General features: G+C 41.8%; 1 protein-coding gene across 1 annotated transcript in view; it reads left to right on the top strand.

Annotated features, from left to right (window-relative positions):
- ITPRID1 (ITPR interacting domain containing 1) overlaps positions 1-17,187 on the top strand; it is an 82,710-nt gene extending 65,523 nt beyond the window's left edge. Inside the window, 9 exon segments of the mRNA XM_032642575.1 lie at positions 6,442-6,544; positions 9,633-9,758; positions 9,804-9,942; positions 10,028-10,185; positions 10,220-10,493; positions 15,410-15,561; positions 16,308-16,419; positions 16,889-16,925; positions 16,928-17,187. Of these exon segments, the coding sequence (XP_032498466.1) occupies positions 6,442-6,544; positions 9,633-9,758; positions 9,804-9,942; positions 10,028-10,185; positions 10,220-10,493; positions 15,410-15,561; positions 16,308-16,419; positions 16,889-16,925; positions 16,928-17,187 (1,361 nt within the window).
- The last annotated feature ends 5,648 nt before the right edge of the window (positions 17,188-22,835 follow it).

Below are 22,835 nucleotides of genomic sequence, written 5' to 3'. Positions count from 1 at the left end.
GATTTTGAAGTAGTAAAAAATAACATTGGTAGTGCAAAAAAAAAAGAGCGACGTGAAAGACATTCTTTAGAGAAAAATCAAAATGAGCAAGGCAAAGAGGTGAAAGGGATTAAATGTGACAGATACGGAGGGCAGGGTCTCAATCCTCTGTCCATCTTTCCAACAAGCTTCAGTGGGTTAAGGTCCCTAAAAACCCAAACCTTCTTTTTAAAAAAAAAAAAAAAAAAAAAAAAAAGATTAATTAGGATTAAAATTTAAAGATACTGGGAATTCCCTGGTGGCCCAGTGGTTAGAGCTCTGTGCTCTCACTGCCGAGGGCCCAGGTTTGATATCTGGTCAGGGAACTAAGATCGCACACACAGTATGGCCAGATAAATATATAAATAATTTTTTTTAAATTTTAAATAAAATAAAAAGATGCAATGCTATGAGAATACTAGATTAGCCATGGCAAAGCATTTTTAGTTATCTGGGTGATTGTCCTGGATGTTTCACTCAGAAAAGCAATAGCATATTCAAAAATGTTTAACTGAAGAGACGTTTGAAAAGGAACTATTTACTGAGGTGGGCCGAATTCAAGGAACCAATAAGAGATGGGGAAGCACCCCTAGGCTAGGAAGAGCAGAAAGCCATTACCACTCCTAGGTCTGAAAAAACAGTGGGAAAGAATCATGTTAATGGAGCCTGGTAAAAGTGGAAGCTTTAGAAGGAAAACACTTTACCTGGAGATCTCTCCGTAAAGGAGTGCAGCTATTTTCAAATAGTACCCCGAAGGAGGTGGCGGTAAGTAAGTACTCAGTGTTCTTTCTCCTGCCCTTCAATCTCTACCGGTTCCTCCCATTGACTGAACACAAGTGAAAACCTGGAGGAAAGACAGGGCAAAAAATGACTGGAGTAGCGGCAGTGAAAGTAAGGAAGGGCAAATGGAGACTAACCAACACACAAGTGGCTTCCCAGAGAGCTTCCCCTTTGCCCCCGATGTAGCCACCACTCCTACATCTGTCCCCTAGGATGTAAGTAGATGAAAATCATAAGCCTGATTCTTGATGAAAATTTTAGTTCTCCAGCTTGGTGTCTCCAAACTTTTTTTCCTTTTTCATCCTGGATTATTACATTTTTAAGAATTGTATTTTTAATAAACAGTTTTTACATATAATTGTAAGAAAAATAGATGCAGTTTGGATACTTAAATTGTTACTTTTGATGAAGTAGGCTACCGTGTAAACGGACTGTTGCCTCTTGCTGTCTGAGCAGTTGGCATCATCAGCTGCCCATCAGCTGGTTAAATCAAGCAAGGATAATGTTGCTCCCAGACAGCTTCGCAAGAGAAAAAACATTTGGACCGGTGGTCTTCACAACTATGGTAGTTGAATCAGTACAGAAATTAAAAGCTTCATATAAATTGGTATCACAGAATTTGTAATCCACCTATTGCCTCAAATGGTCATGGCGACGTTGTTCATTTAGCCCTGGAAACTTCTATTCTCCTATTTTCAAATATGAGAAAAGCACCGGTTCCGAATGAAAAATTTTCATTACATTCTTGCCGAATGATGAATGCAGGTTTACAATTCAAAATTGGCTCTGTGCCCCCTCTTTTTTTCTCAAGAATATCTAATAAACAAGTATCTGTGTAGACAAAGAAGATATGTGTATTGAAACAATATAATCTTTATAGATTCATATAAGTGTTCTGTTTCAGAAATAATTTAATTGATTAAAATTACCTTGTTTCATTCCAAGATTCTTCATGATCAATCCCCTGATTACTTTATGCCACTTAGCTCCAGGCACACTGGCCTCTTCTCCTTATGGGTAGAAACATAGCTTGTGGGGGGAAGAGGGAGCACAGAAACATAAGTCACTCCCTCTGATTACTCTAAAATGTCCTTTTCAACTATTGTTTAGGTAGTGTGTTACATGACAGCTTCTAAAAAAAAAATGGTATGAAAAGATGCCAGAAAAAGCCATGTGAATTATGTGTATTTTAAAATATGGTCAGACCATGAGACCAATAGAGAAGGTTTTTCACACTCACCTCTCAGCAGAAACCAGAGGATAAGAGCACATCAGTTTCATTTTAAAGTAGATATTTTGCAACTCAAGAATTTTATACCTTTTTAGGTTGTCATATAATTGTGAAGCAACATTTCAGATAAGCAAACTCTCAGGAAGTAGAGCACTCACATTTTCTTTCTCAAAGATGTACACCAGTCTACTGAATGAGGAAATCCTGTTTAAGAGGATGAGCAAGGCAAAGTAGAAGGAAGTGTAAATTATACAGACATAATCCAAATGTCATGAAAATTCTTAAAAAGAAGGCACATGAAAAAAATAATTTAACAACAACATTCTAGATCTAAAATCCTAGATCATATCAAAGAAAGCTGAATGCAGAAGAAAATAAAATTATCAACAAATACTGATTAATTGGGCAGTCAATAGACATGTATAATTCTTGATGTTGAAAATCGCAGTGCGAAAATATGTTTGAACTTTTAAGTTACCACTAATTAAATTTAAAAACACACTATATGCCTTATGAATTACCAGAGGAAAAAAGCAACCTAAGAAAATAGAGTCCACCTGGCAAAAGAATAATCATTGAAAATTAATCATACTAATGATACTAACAAATATTGAGTGCCAGGCACTAGGCTAAGTGTTTTACATTATCTCCTTTAATCCTCGATTAAGTCTGAGATAGTTATTTATGATGCAGTCCGAAATCAGGTCAGCTTAACTGTGAAGTTATGGTCTTTATTAATACAATAAGAATAGCAAATAGATTATAACTTATGTCCCAATTCTCACTGATTAGTATTAGCCTTTGGTAATGTTGAACTGATAAATATTCTGAGGCTGAATCCCAGCTCAGCAGAAAAGACCAGCATGGACTATTAGTGATGCCTATTTTTTAAAAAAGAGGGCTTCCCTGGTGGCACAGTGGTTGGGAGTCCACCTGCCGATGCAGGGGACACTGGTTCATGCCCCGGTCTGGGAAGATCCCACGTGCCACAAAGCGGCTGGGCCCGTGAGCCATGGCCACTGAGCCTGCACGTCCAGAGCCTGTGCTCCGCAACGGGAGAGGCCACATCAGGGAGAGGCCCGCGTACCGTGAAAAAAAAAAAAAGAGAGAGAGAAGATTTGCATCAAGTATGCCATATGCTTACTACATCAATCACAATTATAAAAGTAGATAACATAAAATTACGAACAATAAGACCAAGATCATATTTTATGAAAATGGTTATAGATATAATAAATGGATCTAACAAAGTAAAAGACTCAAAGGTTTTAAATAAAACCTTTTAAAATATTTTAAAATATTTAAAATAAAGAATCACAGAAAAGTTAAAAGAAAAATGAACGGGCAAAATATACCAAAAAGTATGCTAAAGTAAACAAAAAGAAAACAGGAATTCCAATGTTATTATTATTAGATAGAGTAGAATTCAAGAAAAAAAAGTACATACAAAAATTTATGGGGCTTCCCTGGTGGCGCAGTGATTGGGAGTCCGCCTGCCGTGCAGGGGACGCGGGTTCGTGCCCCGGTCTGGGATGATCCCACATGCCGCGGAGCGGCTGGGCCCGTGGGCCCGTGGGCCATGGCCGCTGAGCCTGCGCGTCCGGAGCCTGTCCTCCGCAACGCGAGAGGCCACAATAGCGGGAGGCCACAACAGTGAGAGGCCCGCGTACCGCAAAAAAAAAAAAAAAAATTTATGAAATCAAGCCAAAGCTATGACAAGAGGCAGAAACTTAGTCTTTGTTCTTTTTAGAGACTATAGAATGAAAAAAAAAAATGATTTATTTGACTGACAACATTAGAAAATAAGTAAGAAAAAGAAAGTATTCCCATTAATTCAAGAAGTAGGAATCCAAAAATGTCAATAACTATTGTAGAAATTAAAAGTTGTCAAAGAATTTCATCTTTTAAGATGCACCACAATCAGTGGTTTTATGGCTGAGCACTTTAAAAAGTTCAAGGACAGGCTTCCCTGGTGGCGCAGTGGTTGAGAGTCTGCCTGCTAATGCAGGGGACACGGGTTCGAGCCCTGGTCTGGGAGGATACCACAGGCCGCGGAACAACTGGGCCCGTGAGCCACAGCTGCTGAGCCTGCGCGTCTGGAGCCTGTGCTCTGCAACAAGAGAGGCCGCGATAGTGACAGGCCCGCGCACCGTGATGAAGAGTGGCCCCCACTTGCCACAACTAGAGAAAGCCCTCGCACAAAAACGAAGACTCAACACAGCAAAATAAATAAATTAATTAACAAACTCCTACTTCCAACATCTTCTTAAAAAAAAAAAGTTTAAGGACGTGATACTAGCTAAGTTTTCTACACTGCTTGAGAGCATAGGAAAAAAAAGAGAAACCTATCTACTTATTTTTCTATACAAGTAGCACGATCATTATATCAAAATCTGAAAAAGAAATTCATGTGCTTACAAATACACACATATGAACACACACACAAATTATAAGGAATTTTTGATAGAGAAAAATTCACAATATATTTTGTGAAAAGAAGCAGAATATATATTGTGTATGTTAGGATGATTATTTTATAAAACATACATATACATGTGCACAAAGAAAATGTACTGGATTGAAGTAGATATATATTATAGTAACTTTCCTGTATGGTTAGATTATACGTAATTTTTATTTTCTTTTTTATGTTTTTTCACTTTGCAAATTTTTTTCACTGCTATGTATTACTTCTATAATGCTAAAAAATAACTAATGGTATTAAGCCAAAAAGAAGCTGATTTTAGAGATGCAGCTATTTTTTTTGTAATGATGAAGGAAGATTATTCTGACTAAAGAACAAAGGAGAAATTGCTAAACCTGGACTAAAAAACAAAAAAAAAAGAGGGAGGGGGTGAGGGAGAGGGAGGGGAGTAGGAGGAAAAAGGAAAAGTAAGGATTCCCAGGTTGTAAGAAAGAGATTGAACAAAAATGTCAGCAGGGTGCTAATGGAAGTTATCAAATTCTTATGTAGAAATCTTTATGGGATAGAAACTCCTCTGCTTCCAGCCTGCTGGCATAGAAGGAAAAATTAAATCTCTTCAGGTGTACCCGCCACAATCACGAATATTGTCAGCCTTTCTTGAGTTCTAGAATCCAGTCAAGATAAAATATAAGCTGTGTGAGCCCAGGTACTTTTGTTGCTGTGTCCATGGAGTTTCTGGAGCAGTGCAGGGCCCTGCAAGGCCAGTGAACATGCGTTCAATGGAAGAAGGGGGGTTTGCAGTAGAGCACCCTGCCCAGCTCTGTCTCATGGCCTGTTCTCTTCAGAATATGAACTGTGACTTGGCCCACAGCAAGAATGTGTTTCAAAGCCATAGATAACACAAATAGCTTTCAGAATGGAGGTCAAAATCATCCCTGACTGGATGAAAACATGGTCCCAAGCTAGCTAGGTCAATCTTGTGAGAATACAAAATAGAGACTGATCTCAGTACAACCCAACACTGCAAACACAGCCTCTGACTAGACTAAACTTAGGCTGTGTGTACAGAAGAGAAATACAGAGAAGAAGGAAGAAGGCAGTCCTGCTCCACTCCATGCTGGTCAGACCATGTCCCAGTCACGGAATCAAATTCTGGGCGCCCAGTTTTACAGTAAACATTATTAAGTGCTTATTCCAAAATATAAAACACAAACGGCCTGGAGACCCTGCCCTCTGAGGGCTGATTTAAGGGGATCTGGGGAGATTTAAGGTGAGGAGAAAAGGCCTGGAGAGTACAAGAGAGCTTTCCGGGGGAAAATGGGTTAGACACATCCAGTATTACTCCACGGAGTGAAGTGTGAGCAACAGATGGAAAGTACTGAAGTAGATTTGGCTCAATATGAAAAGGCATTTTCTAAAAGGTATGATACCCTCTGAGTACACAAGAGTAGGTCTCTGTCACCACAAGGGGGCAAGCACCAGCTAGATGACCATCTATAAGGAATGTTCTAGAAGGTACTCCTGCACTGGATGGTAGGATGCACCATGCAGGCTTCCAACATGGGGGACTGACTGGCCCATAGAGAGGTTTTATTTGTTCTACAAATGATTTTTTTTTTTTTTTTTTTTTTTGCAGTACGCGGGCCTCTCACTGTTGTGGCCTCTCCCGTTGCGGAGCACAGGCTCCGGACGCACAGCCTCAGCGGCCACGGCACACGGGCCCGGCCGCTCCACGGCATGTGGGATCTTCCCTGACCGGGGCACGAACCCGCCGTGTCCCCTGCATCGGCAGACAGACTCTGAACCACTGAGCCACCAGGGAAGCCCTACAAATGAATTTTTTTTAAATGCCTTTAGGGGAACACACACTCTGGAGTCCAAACTATTCACATGGCTCCCTATCGTCTTGAATCTCGCTGCTTCACATATCTATGCGGCCTGCCCAGCTCCTAAAGGCATTCGAGTTGGCATAATCTGTAATGTCCAGTCCAATTCGAAGATAATTTGCCCCTGAGATGTAACTTCACCACGGAGCTGTCACAGAATTTTCTGCCATTGGAGGATGGAAGAGAGAAGAACTTGGCAAAGAGGTAGAGTAGAATAGCTCAGGGAAGATGGGAACCCCAAACAGCCTAAGGTTGAACCATTTCTTTTGTTCTGCGCAACTCCAGCATACATCACACCCTTAAAGGTTCCTTTTCTTTTTCTCCCTCCCCTCATTTACGTTTCCATTCCACAGGCTTTTTTTTTTTCCTGAGCCTCTAGGAACTCAGACTACATTAAGTAAAAACTTTCCACTTAGGATTCAGAGCTTTTATCACTAACTCAGCTCAGAAGAGCAACCCTTCAGGTTGACTTCTCTTACTGCTTTCAGCCATTCCAGAGACTTGTCAGAGCCCTGCCTCCTCTGTGCTGTGGTTGGTGTAATGCTGCCACCTGGTGACTGTTTGGACGAAGTGCCTGCAGCATCACTCCTCCCAGGCAGAAATGTTTCACACCCGTGAGATGGTGAAGCAAACCTTCCCGGGGCAGGGTCTACCTAATTGGGAGGGTAAAATCTTAACTCTGTGAGGACAGTCCTGTGCTAGGAAAGGTAATTTCTAGTAAATATTAATATTAATAATGACACTCATTAATGATATTTAATAACATTAGTAATGATTGAATTCTGAAAGATAATATAATATTAAGATGATGTTCTGCAGTAAAAATGTATATACAATTACATCATCTTTTCCACGTACATAAATTCTTCACGTATGTATTATTGGATATTATCCTCTTCGCAACCCCACAAACAATATCATCGGCATATTTATTCTTTTCCCCATGAGGAAACAGATACAGAGAGTGTAAGTGGCATGCCCAAGACCACACAACTAGTAAGTAGGAGCATCAGGGGGCTTCCCTGGTGGCGCAGTGGTTGAGAGTCCGCCTGCTGATGCAGGGGACATGGGTTCGTGCCCCGGTCCGGGAGGATCCCACATGCCGCGGAGCGGCTGGGCCCGTGAGCCATGGCCGCTGAGCCTGCGCGTCCGGAGCCTGTGCTCCGCAAAGGGAGAGGCCACAACAGTGAGAGGCCCGCGTACCGCAAAAAAAAAAAAAAAAAAAAAAAAAGTAGGAGCGTCAGAATCTTAACCCAGTAGACTTGGCTCCAGATTTTCTAGATGACTCAGCTATGGGAGCAAACTGGATCTTAGTAGCATACATTATAGAGAGATTAACCCCCCACCCCGAGCTACAGGATTGGCAGAATGAGGGAATCAGCAGTCTAAGGGTCATGACAAACTCACGAGGGGATTCGTGGTGGTTTGGTCCAGGATCCACCCAGTAGGCAAGGGTTTGAATAATAAGATATAGCTAGGGGAAAGGGACTGGTAGGGGTAAGGGGTAAGGTAGGGGTAAGCCAAGGCCCCAATCTAGTGGAGTAAGGAAGAGCTATGGCTCCTTGTGCATATTAAGTGCATAGGGAAAATCCCATTGGAGGTGACGAGGCTTCTGAAGTTCTACCTGTCTTGGCCCCAATAGTTTCAGGAACTGGGTTGGGTTGGCCTGGGGGTGCAGGTACTAAGTCCATTACTCTTGCCAGAGGCCATATCATCTTCCCCTAAGTCATGCCAACCTTCATATTACATATTAGGTGTGAGGGTGTGGGAGTGCTAAACGATGCACATTTGTATTTGTCTATTTGCTTAATCATCTATCATAGCCATCCTGGACTAGGCAATTTCTCATCCTTTGTATCATGTAATTCCTACAACCCTAAGAGAATGGTTAGAATTTGCAAACCCGGGACTTCCCTGGTGGCGCAGTGATTAAGAATCTGCCTGCCAATGCAGGGGACACGGATTCGAGCCCTGGTCTGGGAAGATCCCACATACTACGGAGCAACTAAGCCCGTGTGCCACAACTACTGAGCCTGAGCTCTAGAGCCCGTGCTCCGAAACAAGAGAAGCCACCACAATAAGTCTGTGCACCGCAAAGAAAAGCAGCCCCTGCTCACCGCAACTAGAGAAAGCCTGCGCACAGTAACGAAGACCCAGCACAGCCCAAAATTAATTAATTATTTTAAAAAGAGAATTTGCAAACTCAATTTTGAGAGTTTATTATCGAGTTGTCAAAAAGGTGGTTTATAGGCAGGAAAGATTTTTAGCCTCCTGAAGAAATGAAACCATCTGTAAATTGAACCACATTTTCCTGGCGACTTGCTCAAAATGATTCCGATGCATGTATTTGGCTTCTAAAACACAAGATAAATAAGGCTCTACTCCTGAGAGAAATATGCCCAATTCCACCATTTGATCTCACCATCAAAGAGAAGTTTTCATAATCTGGTTTCTTCACAAATTCACTTAAATGAGTTTCAGAGGTTATTTTTGTTTATTTTTGGTTTCTTTGTGCTTTACAAAGTACAGTTAACTAAAGGTAACAGTTATAATATAACTATATCCCTTTTAGAGGAAATCACTCTCTCTACTTTTTAGGGACCCTTTATGTTGGTGGTTTTTTATTTTCATTTGGACCAGACTGACTTGAACCTACCAGCATACGAATAAATGGGCTTTAACTGATAATTTTGTTCTAGTGCTCTAATGTATAATTTCATTCCAGAGTTATAAGAAAGGGAATAGCAACCATTTTATATGAAGCTTACATTCCAGAATAGTAATTGCTTAGACATTATCTGGAAATTGTAAAGAATAATGATGTACTGGGAGTCCTTCACAGCTTGTGACACAAATCTTGCACCAAAACAAATATAGAAAAAGTGAGAGGTTGCGAAGTCTGTTTTGTCCATCTTCAGCGAGTTTCAACCCTTCTGTTGAATCTTTGGGTCTCCTAATGTTTACATAGCATGGTGGAAGGGGAATGTAACATTCTGTCCATTGCAGTACATATACACAGATGTATAAATTGTGGTGTTTATTGTTTTCTTAGTGTGGCATTTAAGGCATATGCATTCCCTTCTGGATTTTCTTCCCCTTAGTGAAGATGCATCTCACAATCAGATTGTTATTTCGTTTTAAGAGATGTTCATTCCCCTTCCTTTGTTTCATGTTTTATTCCTTGTAACAGGAAACCAGTGACTCAATTTTACTCCTTGTAACAGGAAACCAGTGACTCAATTTTACTCCTTGTAACAGGAAACCAGTGACTCAATTTTACTCCTTGTAACAGGAAACCAGTGACTCAATTTTACACTGATTGCCCTCTGGGTCTTATGGTGATGCACATCACAGAAGTGAAGGATGGGTTCCTGAGGCCTGAGCGAGCTGGGGCTGTTCCCAATAGGAACAGAAGGCGGTAAACTGTCCTGATATTAACAACGCCTTACTGATGCAAAAAAAGTGTCCCACAGCACGTCCCCAAGCCCAGTGAAGCCATGCCCTATACAGGCGACCTTGTCCAAACATCTGGAAGGTCCATTCCCCATCTAGATTACGTGGCTGGCGATACTCCCAAGTGGGGCCAAGGTGTAGTGCTTCGGGTCAAATACCACCTAGGGCAGAATCTGAGATGGGAAACCTTCCTCCAGATGCTAACGTAAATGCTCCAAGTCTGTGACCATCCAGATGTTCTGCAAACTGGCATCAGCTGCTCAGAGTGCTGTGGTCTTGGGAATGGATTCTAGAGAAGCAACTTTAGAATGCACTACGTGTGACCCTATTACCACAGCAGAACCAGGACTGGGAACAGAAGCAAGACAGTTCAATGATGTTTCTGTTCAGACTTAACACACCTGAGCCTAGGCCCTGGCATTGCTGTTCAGCTCCAAGTAACAAGGCCCAGCCCCTCACCAAATCTGTCTCTGCAGACACATGTTTCCCTGGTATCTACCCAGGGGGCACCTGCCAAGCTGTGCCTGCCCACTGTGTTGGCTGCTGTCACTGCCATCTCCCCTGCCACGTGGCGAGGCAAAGCCCCAGCTTTGTGTCTTCAGCCTGTAGGCCCTGTTCATACTCACATAACCATCTGGAAGTCCAGTTCAGGAAGGCTTTGAACGTCCTTCAGGACACCACAGTGAGGGAGCTGTATTCTGTCAGTATTTACCTCTGCAAAGATGGAGAAGCAGACGCAGCAACGATAAATACCTCAGGGATAAAGTTCAGCCTTCCCTTCCGAATGTGAGCTCTCGGGACGTACCTTTCCATTTCAAATCATGACTAATATTTGTAGACTGTTTTATTATTTAAAATACATTCTCACAAATTTCTTCGTATTTGATACTTCCAATCACCTTATGAAGGAAGGAAGGCAAATTTTATTATCCACCCCCATTTTACAGAGGGGTATAGAACAGTACATTCATATGTAAGGTTCTAAGCATCAATGCGTCTGTACCTCCCTTCAGTTCAGTCTAACTGAAAATTCTGTCTCATATTCACTTAGCTGTATATCTTGCACAAGCCATTTCATCTCTCTGAGCCTAGTTCCTGCTTTGTAAAATAGGGAGACTATTCATGTCATCGATGCAGGATCGTTTTCGGATTAAATGAGAGAATCGGTGGTTACCGATTTTTGTTACTATTTTATTATTGTTCAGGTCTTAAATATAGAACTTCTCATGTCAAATAGAGGAACATTTGGTCTTCCTTTGCTGAGCTTGTTTAAAAGTGAACATTGAGGTTACTGAGGACTGAAGGACCCCCAACCCTGTTCAGCTCCTGGTAAATCAACAAGCATTTAGTGAGTCCTTCCAATGAACCCTCTTCAGCAGTTCTCAAGGTCAGAAATAATCTAGGCTATCAAGGCTAGCCATTGATTTAAAAAATTAAAGAGTATCAAACATGAAACTACGTGTATAGACAGGGTGGAAAAACAAGGTAGCACATATAACGTAGGACTATAGCTGTTCAAAGGAGAATGAAAGGCAACTACGATCTCCTGGGTGCCTACTATTTGGTGCCTTCTGTGTTACCTTCCCATTCTGTTAATTCCACAAATATTTACTGAGTGCTATACCAAGCACTTTATTTATGCTGTGTCAAATAACCCCCATTTTCATCCATGCCATAAATGTGCCAAGTCCTCCCTCTTTCACAGATGAGGAAACAAGAACTGAGAGAGTTTAATTTTCCAACTTCTCACAACTCCTAAGTCCAGAGTCACATTCAAGCTTAGCTGACACCAAATCCTTGGCCAATCCACTCCAAAGATGTGTCCAACTTTAAGATATCTAAATCTATGTAAGTGTAATAGTAACATGAGAAAGTGATTATTTGAAAGATAAGGCAAATTACTGCATGGTCCTTCAAGATATAGAAATCTATACAAATGTAATATAAATATAGAAAGTGATTATATGAAAGATAAAATAAGGGTTGAACTAGTAAAAGAAGGTGTTGAGATCAATTCTAGGTATAATATTATGCTAAGTTTCAGTGAGAGAAAAGAATAAAAGCTAACATATAGCTGGGGTCCTTTGGAGTAAAAAGACCGAGGTTCAAATCCTGGAGAATGGTAGGAGTCATCATCATCATTGATGTTAGTTGAGAGATTGTAAATGCAGTGGTTTTCAATTGGGGGTAATTTTACCCCAGCCATGGCGACATTTGGCAATGTTTGGAGACATGTTCGGTTCTCATAACTGGGGTAGGTGCTATTGGCATTTAGTGGGTGGACGTCAGGGATGGTGCTAAACATCCTACAATACATAGGACATCCCTCACAACAAAGGATTATCTGACCTAAAATGTCAACAATGTCAACGTTGAAAAACTCAGCTCTAAGGGAATAAACATCTACTTGACCATATAGTTCATGAAGGCAAATGTTAGGGATGAAAGACAGCTGGAGAAGGTGACATCTTAAGAGGCTATAAGGGGAAAAATATTAAATCCTACAGTTAGGTACTCCAGTTTCCATGATGAAAACCAGATTATTGATCTAACATATCCTGGAAAAATATTATTTTTCTAATTTACATTTTTAAGATAAATTTCATAAGGAAATATAAATTAAACCATAGTTGGTTTTATATTTTGTTTAAAATAATAAAATATAAAAAACCAAAACTGTGTTTAAAACTTCAGAAGAAAGTCACAGAGAGGGTGTGCTCTCGTGGGTTATCTATGATAATGGTTTGCTGATATGATTAATTTCTTATAAATAAGTGATTTCTTCACAATAATTTGTTAATTCGAAATAAAATCTTTCCAGAAAAGAAAATGAGTTGTATATGAAATAAGAGTTTTGGATATTAGAAGATCCATCTATAATGTTTATTATTTAGATTTAAAGAAAAAGAAAATCATACAAATTTTAAAAAGTAATATGAGCCGGGCTTCCCTGGTGGCGCAGTGGTTGAGAGTCCGCCTGTCGACGCAGGGGACACGGGTTCGTGCCCCGGTCCGGGAGGATCCCACATGCTGCGGAGCGGCTGGGCCCGTGAGCCATGACCGCTGAGCCTGCGTGTCCGGAGCCTGTGCTCCACAATGGGAGAGGCCACAACAGTTAGAGGCCCATGTACCACAAAAAAAAAAAAAAAAAAGTGAAGGGTCAATATTGTTGCTCTTACTATTGAAGATAAAGTTTGTTTTAAGGCCCAGGTTGGGTCAGTAGAGTAGACCTTGCATTGTATTTGAGTTATAACCTAGCCCTTATATTGGAAAAAAAAGAGTTCAAAACAGCCTCTTTTTTTGTTTGCTTGCCTAAGGTCTCCTTTTTTCTGAAACTTCTGTATCTGTTCTAAAGCAGAAATGTATTGATAGTTTCAGTGTTTCCAAGTGACCGGGAGATGGCAGCATTTCAGAATCTTCCACATCGCTCCCTTCACAGGGAGCTATACACCGTCAGTTATTCCTAAATCCCAGCCCTCATGCCTTCCAATCACAAAGGGTTATCCCAAAATAGCTAGATGAAGCATAAATTTCAACGTTTATAACGTTCAGCCTACTTGAGCACCATATTTCCATGGCCCTGGCCTCACAGTCCCTAGAACTTGGTCACCTTGTAAGAATCTACTAAGACCAATCGGCTCATTCCTTAGGGACAAATAACTTCTCCGTATGACTAGCTACACTGTAGTCCCTGCTGTGACTCAGCTAGACCTTGAGAAGAAAAGAAATGAATCAGGAGAGTTGGGTTTGAAATCTACCATGTTTTGACCTGGGACAAGTTAGTTAACTCTTTGTGTCAGAACGCTTATCTATTAAAAGAAGTCCTCCATGGTCTGTATGATCTTTTCTAGTTTTTTTTTTTTTTTTTTTTGCGGTACGCGGGCCTCTCACTGCTGTGGCCTCTCCCGTTGCGGAGCACAGGCTCCGGACGCGCAGGCTCAGCGGCCATGGCTCACGGGCCCAGCCGCTCCGCGGCATGTGGGATCTTCCCGGACCAGGGCACGAACCCACGTCCCCTGCATCGGCAGGAGGATTCTCAACCACTGCGCCACCAGGGAAGCCCTTTTCTAGTTTTAAGAACCATAACTGTAGTCACCTTTCAAGCACTCTTGCCGACATCAATAACCTTCAAATACTCCTCTAACGGGCTCAAATGCACTCACACCAAAGCAACAATAATTGGAGAGTTTTGCTCTGTAAAATGTTGTTCATGTATAAAAATGAGGATAGAATCAAAACCGAACTCTCAAAGCAAAATGATGGAGAGTTTCAATATCAAAATATCACTCAGGACAGTATTTCCATTATGACAATACCAGTAAAAATAGCCACCTGGTTGCCAAGAGCATGGCCATGTGGTTTGGGGGTGAAAGGTAAGAAATCTGGGACTTCCTAGAAAAAGGGGTGGGAGGAATTAACATAGCTGAAAGGCTGGTCTCCACTGAAGGAGGAAGAAGAAGAAAAGGTTAAAAGCGGCCTGCCATTGAAATTTTTCCTTAAAAAAAAGAGTTTCCCAGAAGCCCCACTCCACCATCTCCACTTCCATCTCATTGCCATCCTATCTGCAAGGGATACTGGAAAATGTAGGTTTTTAGTTAGATGCTCAGTGCCCCTAAGATATTAGAATTCCGTAATTATGAATACAGGAGGGAGAGATGGTGAGTAGGCAACGACCAGACACTACACACTAATCAGGGAGGAGTTTAAAATGGAGGACCTGGTAGATCTAGCATTAGGGTCCAGCTAGCATTAATATTACTCAAAGTCAGATGGGTAGAGATTCTGGGGTTCTGGATCATGGATCTATTCAAAGCATGATCCAACCAGGGCTAGAAAACAAAGAGGATAGCTGGTAAGAACTCAGCAAATCAGCAGAGTTGGTGGCTGCAAGAAGATATTTAAATAAGGAAACCAAGGCAACAGCATCATCATACAGAGAAAGTAAGATTTAAAGATGGATTCACATCAGGAACAATGGGGCGCAGGATTGGAAGGACAGAGTTCAATTTTCGACTCCAGTCCATGGAGGATGGGATGCCTAATCTATGCCTACCTCACTCTGAATGGGCTTGTCGGCTGGGTGGGGCTGATCCTACAGATTTCAACCACCAGAGACTGTGGTTAAGCAAAGCTAAGGCTAATAAAACTTATTCTAAGCAGACTTTCTCTAATCAAATACGTACCATCCGAACAAACATGTTCAGTGTTACTGAGATTCAGAGTGAGGCAGTACTCAGCACCAAAGTGAAACAAGATTAAACAAAACTCAACAATTCTAAGCACAGGCTCGCACTATTCTGGCCCTTCCCTCCTCCTCTCCTGTCTACATCCTTGCACCCTACCTCCCGCTAGTCTTCCAGAGCGCCTTCTTGTCTCTGGGACATAATGTCTCCAAGGGCCATCCAACAATGGCTGCCCTCCTGTCCCAGCCACATACTGCCTCTACTTGCTTGACGAAGCCAAAGGCTGGGCTTTCCCTAGTCTCTTTCTGACACATTAGCAGCAGGGCTTCGTCGCGAACAGGTAAGCCCAGGTGGGAAGGCAGGTGCCACTGTGGTGAACTCTTGCAGTGATTCAGAAAGACCTTCCTTCTCAGCTCTTTCTAATTGTTCTCAGTGCACAGTCCCTGAGATGGAAACAATGAGGACGGTGTGCCAGAGTTTCCGGAAGCATTTAGAAGAAATTGAGCAGCAACTTAGAGAACAACAGGCACTCTTTTCCAGGGGCATGTCAGAGGAGAAAAGATAATTATCTAAGGGAGCCATAAAGTAAGTACCAGCCCACACATCTGGAGCAAGAAAAGGTATTCAGGGCAGGACAGACGAGCACCACCGAGCAGGGCTAACGAGAAATTGACCAGCTTTCCCTTTGCTTTCCTGTTCCCATTCTTACTTTCTCAGTGGGAGTCTGTGAGAGCCATTTGCAGGATAGCAACACTTTAACTCTTCAAGGCCAGGGCTATTTGAGGTCAGAAAATAGGCAGCAGCTGGGAAGAGGGGGCTAGCCAGCAGGGCATCTTTAATCAACGTGAACGGGGCTCACGCAAATACGAATATTGGCGGTTGTTAGAGTTTTGGAAATCTGCACTATTTTCACATAGATTAAAAGTATTTGTCCCAAAAGTGGATTAGTCATTGCCTGGGGCTGGGAGTAGGAATAGGGATTAATTTCTAAAGGAGTACAAGGTTTCTTACTGGTGAGATGGAAGTGTTCCAAAATTGAATGGTGGTGGTAGTTACACACTTGGCAGATTTACTAACAATCATTGAATTGTACTCTTAGAATAGGTAAACTTTATGGTATGTAAATTATTCTGCAACAGAGTTGTTTAAAAAAAAGAAAAAAGGAAACCTGCCCTCCTAATAAACGTAGGCCTGCAACTGATACAAATAAAGATGGTGACTGTCTCTTTTAAGACCTGTCAAAGGAGTGACCTACATTTTGAGAGGGACAATGGAAGATTGCACCTGGAGGTGCTTGTGAAATTTGGTTGTTTTCTATTATTTACCTGCAGGGAGGAGGCTGAACAACTGCAAACTTTACTCGAAGCCCCGCAGCAGTAGTTGGAGGAGCTAGAGTTTCAACTGGGAGACCAGGCTCAGCAAATTCAAGAAGGGATGCAATCGGTACTGGCGATGGGGTATGGGGTTTCACTAGATCCTGCCCATCATAGCAGGGGTGCGTTAAGTGAGAAACCTGATTGTACAGTCATTCCAGATTCTAAGATTAGGTGCCAACACGTTCATTTTAAGTATAAAGAAATTGAAGCCCAGAAAAGCACATTGGTTTGCTCAAGGCTACACAGCTAGCTGATGGTGATTCAGGACTAGAACTTGGGTCACCTCACCCTCATGCCAATCTTTTCCTCTGCCCTGTAAACAAGAGATAAGTATTAGTAGCCCATTTTCCAAATGAGGACAAGAAATATGGCTTTTGACCTAATATGGGCTAAGGCACTGCCAGGATCTGTTGCCATCGCACAGAGCCCAGTCTGGATAATTCACACCCATCAGTGTCTTTCCCACCAGTCTGAGTTAGCTGCTTGGCGTAAATATGGAAAGTTGTCCACACTTTTTGTTCCTGTTTTCCTTTTAGTAGCTTGAGCTTCTCACAGGGAAACCACCTGAACACTACTGCATCAGTATAAGTGGACCGAAGAAAAGAATGGCCAGACTTCATGTGCTAAGATCCACCCCTCCATGGCCCCTGGGGCTGCCTTTCCTCCCAGTGATGGCCAGCGGGCTCCATGCTGCAGTGTGACCCATTTAGCTGCCTTTCCTCCATCCACCTTGGGGAGAAGCACCAGGACGTCTCCTCCAGTTTTGGCAGAATCAGATCCGGCCTCTCTGTCAAATTGTCCTGTTGGAGAAAAGGATACAGATGTCTTCCTCTAGATCAGGGGAGGTTTGTTGACCTTTCTACAAAATGTAAAAGCACATTCTAGCCAGAGCAAGACTATCTAGGACTTCCCTGGTGGCACAGTGGTTGAGAGTCCACCTGCCGATGCAGGGGACACGGGTTCGTGCCCCGGTCCGGGAGGATCCCACATGCTGCGGAGCGGCTGGGCCCGTGAGCCATGACCGCTGAGCCTGCGCGTCCGGAGCCTGTGCTCCACAATGGGAGAGGCCACAACCGTGAGTACAGCAAAAAAAAAAAAAAAAAAAAAAAAACAAGAATATCTAAATTTTCCCCAAGGAGAAGTGTGTATCAATCCTTCCTCAGCTGTTTTTTTAATATTCTACGCTATGGTTAAACCTGGGAGGAATAGTTTAATACTCATTTGATACAGAATAAGTGAGCACCTACTATGTGCCAGGCATAGGGTGCAGTGGCCAAGATGTATATAATATATATCCCTCAAGGTATATATGGTGTACAGTCTTTGCCCTGCTGAAACTTACAGTCTGTTGGGGGAGACAGAATGTAAACACATAAATAGGTATGAATTTGAAAACTGTGAAAGGGCTTTGAAGGAAATAACAGGGTTTTATGAAAGAGAGAATAACAGGGAGGCTGATTTAGGTCAGGGTACCAGAAGGGCCTGGTTGAAGGAGTAACAGAAGGAGGAAGGAAGATCCAGGCCTGAGAGGTAGCAGACTGTCCAAAAGCCTTGAGTTGGTCAGCAAGCCAGACTTATTGAAGAAGCACTCACTAGGTGTCAGCAGCTCCACTCGTGCTGGAGACAGAGCTGTGAATGAGACAGAGCTCCTACTCAACAAAGCATCGGACGAAGAGTGAGAAACAACCACCGCACCAACAAACAAGTATATAAGATCACGTCAGTTCCTCACCGTGGCCATTTAAAGCAGAAGGGGGCTTCCCTGGTGGTGCAGTGGTTAAGAACCCGCCTGCCAACGCAAGGGACACGGGTTTGAGCCCTGGCCTGGGAAGATCCCACATGCCACGGAGCAACTAAGCCTGTGCGCCACAACTACCGAGCCTGCACTCTAGAGCCCGCAAGCCACAACTACTGAGCCCACGTGCCACAACTACTGAAGCCTGCATGCCTAGAGTCCGTGCTCCACAACAAGAGAAGCCACGACAATGAGAAGCCTGCGCACTGCAACGAAGAGCAGACCCTGCTCACCGTAACTAAAGAAAGCCTGCACACAGTAACGAAGACCCAACACAGCCAAAAATTAATTAATTAATTAATTATTTTTTAAAAAGAGCCCTTCTCTAAAAGAAAATTAAATAAAATGAAAATAAAGCAGAAGGAATGGGAAGTTTAAAGGCTCTGAGACAGAAACAGCCAGCATTGCTGAGTGGGTGAGTGATAGGGGAGTGGAGGGAGTGGAAGTCTGAGAGGTGGGGCTTCGGGATAACTGTAGGCTGGAGTCTGAGAGTCTGAGTTTTTCCCAAGTGTGATGGAAAGCCATTGTAGGTTTTAAGCAGGGTTGTCCTGTGATCTGCTTTACATTTAAAAGTCATGCTGACTGCCTTGTGGAAAAGGTACCACTGGGGACTGACAGCTGTGCAGGAGCTCCCGTTAGAAGGCAGCTGGTGTAATCCCTGAAGGGAGAAGCAATACTGTCAAGTTGCTTCCATCCAGCTGGGGAGGCTTGTGAGCCCTCCACCCCGCTTTGCCAGTGAAATGCAGGGTGGTGTACACCAGGGCTGAGTGCACTGGCGGTCTCTAAGTGCTACAGGAATTCTCAGGAGCGGGGGATGCATGAAGAATGGAACAGTCAGAAAAACTTCATGGAAAAGTAACTCCTTGAGGAAAGTGCATAATTTATGTAAGATGGGCCAGTGGTGGTTACTTTCCAGCAAGGAAACTAAGAAGCTATTTCTTTTGAAGCTACCCATTACTAGAACCCATCTCATAGCCTATTTCCGTTCTTCATCCTCCTTGCTTTTCGGAAACCCTTTGGCTTCATGGGAGCCCTCCTACCCTTCAGACCACCCTGCAGTTCCCTCTGTTGACTATACTTCCTTGGAGTGTGGACATCCCTCTTCTGTCCTCAATTCTCTTCTTTTTCTCTCTCCACACCATCTTTCTCAATATACACACTCACTCTAGAAGCCCAGTTCCCAGCTCTCTCCAGAATTCCCGTCCAGCATTTTCTACTCTCCACAAGATAGTTTCAGCTGGAAGACTTGCTTCCAAATCTCACTCAGTATCTATCTTTTTATTTCTGTGTGATACGCAATGCCGCATGCCAAGTACTTACATGACAATCTCTTATTCTCAAAAGCAGCCCACAGCAAAACTGTTCATTAGACATGGAAAACTTTTTTTTCCCTGAGAACCTAGCTTAAAGCCAAATAAGTTCCATTTTGGAGTTTGGAGTGTTGATAAAGTTCAGACCTGTTTTTGACCTGAGTTGCTTCCACACAAAACAGATGCAAATGAAGATTTGATGGTTGTTATTTCATATAATCAAACTGCATAAAAAGAACTGACCATATAAGTTGCCATATAAAAATAGAAGTCTTTTGCGTGTGACATGACAGACTTTCCCTCATTTGAGCCTCTCAGTGCTAAGGGAAGTATTCCCCATTTGAAAAGGAGGAAGCTAAGATGGAGAGAATGATCTCCACAGGTAGACACTGAGTCCTGTGCTGTATTATTAATGAGAAGCAACTGTACAGTGGAGTTAAGGACTCAAGCTCTAGAGTTAAATCCAGAAGCTTAAATCCAACTCCACCATCTGTGTTGGATAAACTACTTGACCTTTCTAAGCCTCAGTGTCATCATCTGTACATTACAAGGGTTCATGCATATATAGCCCTTTAGAGCAAGCCTGGAACGTGGTTCCTGTATGATTCCATATGGAGTACAGCTCATTATGATTAAGATAACGATGGTAATAAGAGTAGTGGCAATTTTTGAATATCTACTTACATGCAAGGTACTGGGCTAAGCACTTTGTGTGTATTATCACTTATCTTCACAACAATCCTGAGAGGCAAAAATCAGTACACACACACGCACACATGCATGTGCACACACATGCTCAAAAAGACTATAAATTGTCTAAGTTCCAACAACTAGCAAGGGATTGAGTTGACTCTCTGATTCCACGTTTTGCCAGTGGTTCACCATTATGGCTCTGCCAAGCCTTGGGGCTTATGTGGAGCCCACTGGTAGGTCCGAATCAACCAAAGTAACCCTGCTTCTGTCTGCATTATCTATTTAGCTTTAGCAGAGATTTTCCTTTAAAAAAATCTCACTCTATATAAAAGTTTGGAAAGCAGTGTACTATGTTAATGACAAATGACTCTTGCAGTCGAAGGCAGGTTCTGAGTCGCTTTCATGTAAAGAGATGACTTCTTCCGCAAAGAGTCCTCAGGAACCTACCATCCTAGCAACTCTTAGCTTACTCCTGCTTGTCCCATTGCCCAAGAATAATGGCAAGAGTTCCTCTGCAGTCCCTGAATGATTTTCTGGGGAATCTCACAGTTCTATCTTCAAGTTCCAAGATCCTGCATTCTCTTTTTTTCAAAGTTAACCTATCCAAGTTGACTTTATTCAGGAAAATCCAGACTACATATCTGAAATCAGGGATCATTGCAAAAAATATTTGTACAAAGTTAATAACATAGAAAACCTTTTAATTGTGAAACCCAGCTCGGGGTAAGAGTCATTCCATTTCAATGAAAAAGAAGAAAAAAAATAAAAATCACACCACCTGATCATTTTCAAATTTAGAAGTTGGCAAGGGAACAATTTAACCTCTTTTACATCAAAGGGCAGGGGTCCCTTCCTGTGCTAATTTTGTTCCATCCAGATTTCATTTCAATATTCAAAGCCAAAGGTGTGAATAGAGAAAACTGAGTTGAGAAACAACACTTGGAAATTCGGGTTATATATTTTCCTTGGTTTCGTTATGCGTGAGTGAAGAGCCAGGTTTCACTCACGATGGAGACAAAAGGATAAATCCTTGAAGGTTGCTCTGAACCACAGCATATGCATAGGCTATGTAGATTTATATAAGGATATCCATCTTTCAGTCCACGGGAAAACATTTCCACAAAATCCCATTAGATTTTGTTTAACAGTTATTCCCTTATATATGCATTTTTGTCTGCAGGTCCAGAGTCATCTTTTCTTCAAAAGAAAATAATTTTGCTAAAGTAGAAGAAATAAAGTCACAATATGTTCTAATGACTTGAAAATCTGGTCTAATATAACTGTTTCTTCTTGTTGAGAAATAATTTCTGTGGTATAACAGAGGTCATAAAATAGGACATTTGTGCAGAGATTAAAGGATAAAAGTTTTTTGAGAAGAAAAGTTTCAAAATGTTTAATTGTGCGATGGTGGCTTGCATCTCTAATTTCAAATTTTAATTTGAACAACAAAGAACAGCCATAATTTGTAGGGACTGTAGATTATTTGAAATGATGTCAAATTGTCTTTCTTGAAAATGAGAGAATGTGAACAGAAGCCAAAATATTGGTAGCACCTTTCTCTAACCCAAGACTCAGGTTCTAATAGTCTAATTTTCAAACATTAGTAGACCAGAAGTTTAGTATGAGATGCTCCCTCTCTGAGTCAACCTAATTATGTAAAGAAAGAGACTTCCATGTCGCGAATGATTTCTGATCATCAGAATCAAATTGAAGACTTTTCCCATTTGGGTACTTCAAGAGTTCAGTGCTATCCGATGTTGGTAATCCACTCTAACAGTCAGAGCCAGTCCTTCTCCAAATTCATTCACCAGGAAAATAGAAGTGAAAGAAATCACCTACTTCCTATACATGCACTACATTCTCTTCATTCCCATTATCACTCAATAATTGCTTATTTGCTAATGACAGTGTACCAGAGTCATAGAACACCTATATTTTTCTTTTTTAAAATAAATATTTTGGGATATTTTATAAGTATATAATTTCTAAGACTTAAGGAATATAATAGGTGTCCAGCATCTTCTTTCCCAAAAGCCAAGTGTTTACCCATTCAAAAAAAGTTACATGTTTCTGCTTTGGACCATCTGTATTCTTCTATGGAAATGGGTAGGCATTTGTCAACTGCATTGCTCTGTTAGCAATTCCTATGAATAAAATAAAATTTACTTTTATTTTTTATTATCCACTGACACAGTTTTCTTGAACTGTTGAAAACTGTTGAATCTTACGAACTTCCCATTGCTTTAATGAGTGCATAACATTGATGCGTTACAGGGGGAGGTTCCCTGCCCTGTTCAACTCTCATTCCTGCCCAATCTTACCACTTATCTGTTCTCTACAGCCTCAACCTCCACCAACCCCTCTGTTGCTTCTTCAGTCCACAGTGGAGGCTCCAGAGCTGGGTATACAAGTGGTAGAGTAGGATACCTGTCTGGCATTTGGTCACTTTATGTGTATGTATTTTGTTTCAGAAAACAACTCTCTACTATTCATTTAATCTGAATAACTGTAGAGCAATGAATCATACATTTGCTTCCCCTGAAAACTCTTTATTTAAATAGGGATGCTCTTTGAAATTTAGAAAGGTAATAGGTTCCCTTTCTTCTGGTTGAGTGGTCTGCTTTCTGAAAAGCTTTAGTTTGCAAGAATATTTTTGGTGTCCTTTTGTAAAATATTCAAGTCATT

This window comes from Phocoena sinus, chromosome 9 (assembly GCF_008692025.1).
Source record: "Phocoena sinus isolate mPhoSin1 chromosome 9, mPhoSin1.pri, whole genome shotgun sequence".
In the NCBI taxonomy this organism is placed as follows: domain Eukaryota; kingdom Metazoa; phylum Chordata; class Mammalia; order Artiodactyla; family Phocoenidae; genus Phocoena; species Phocoena sinus.
The sequence above is the reverse complement of the archived record's forward strand: the minus strand, read 5'-3'. Positions and strand labels throughout refer to the sequence as shown.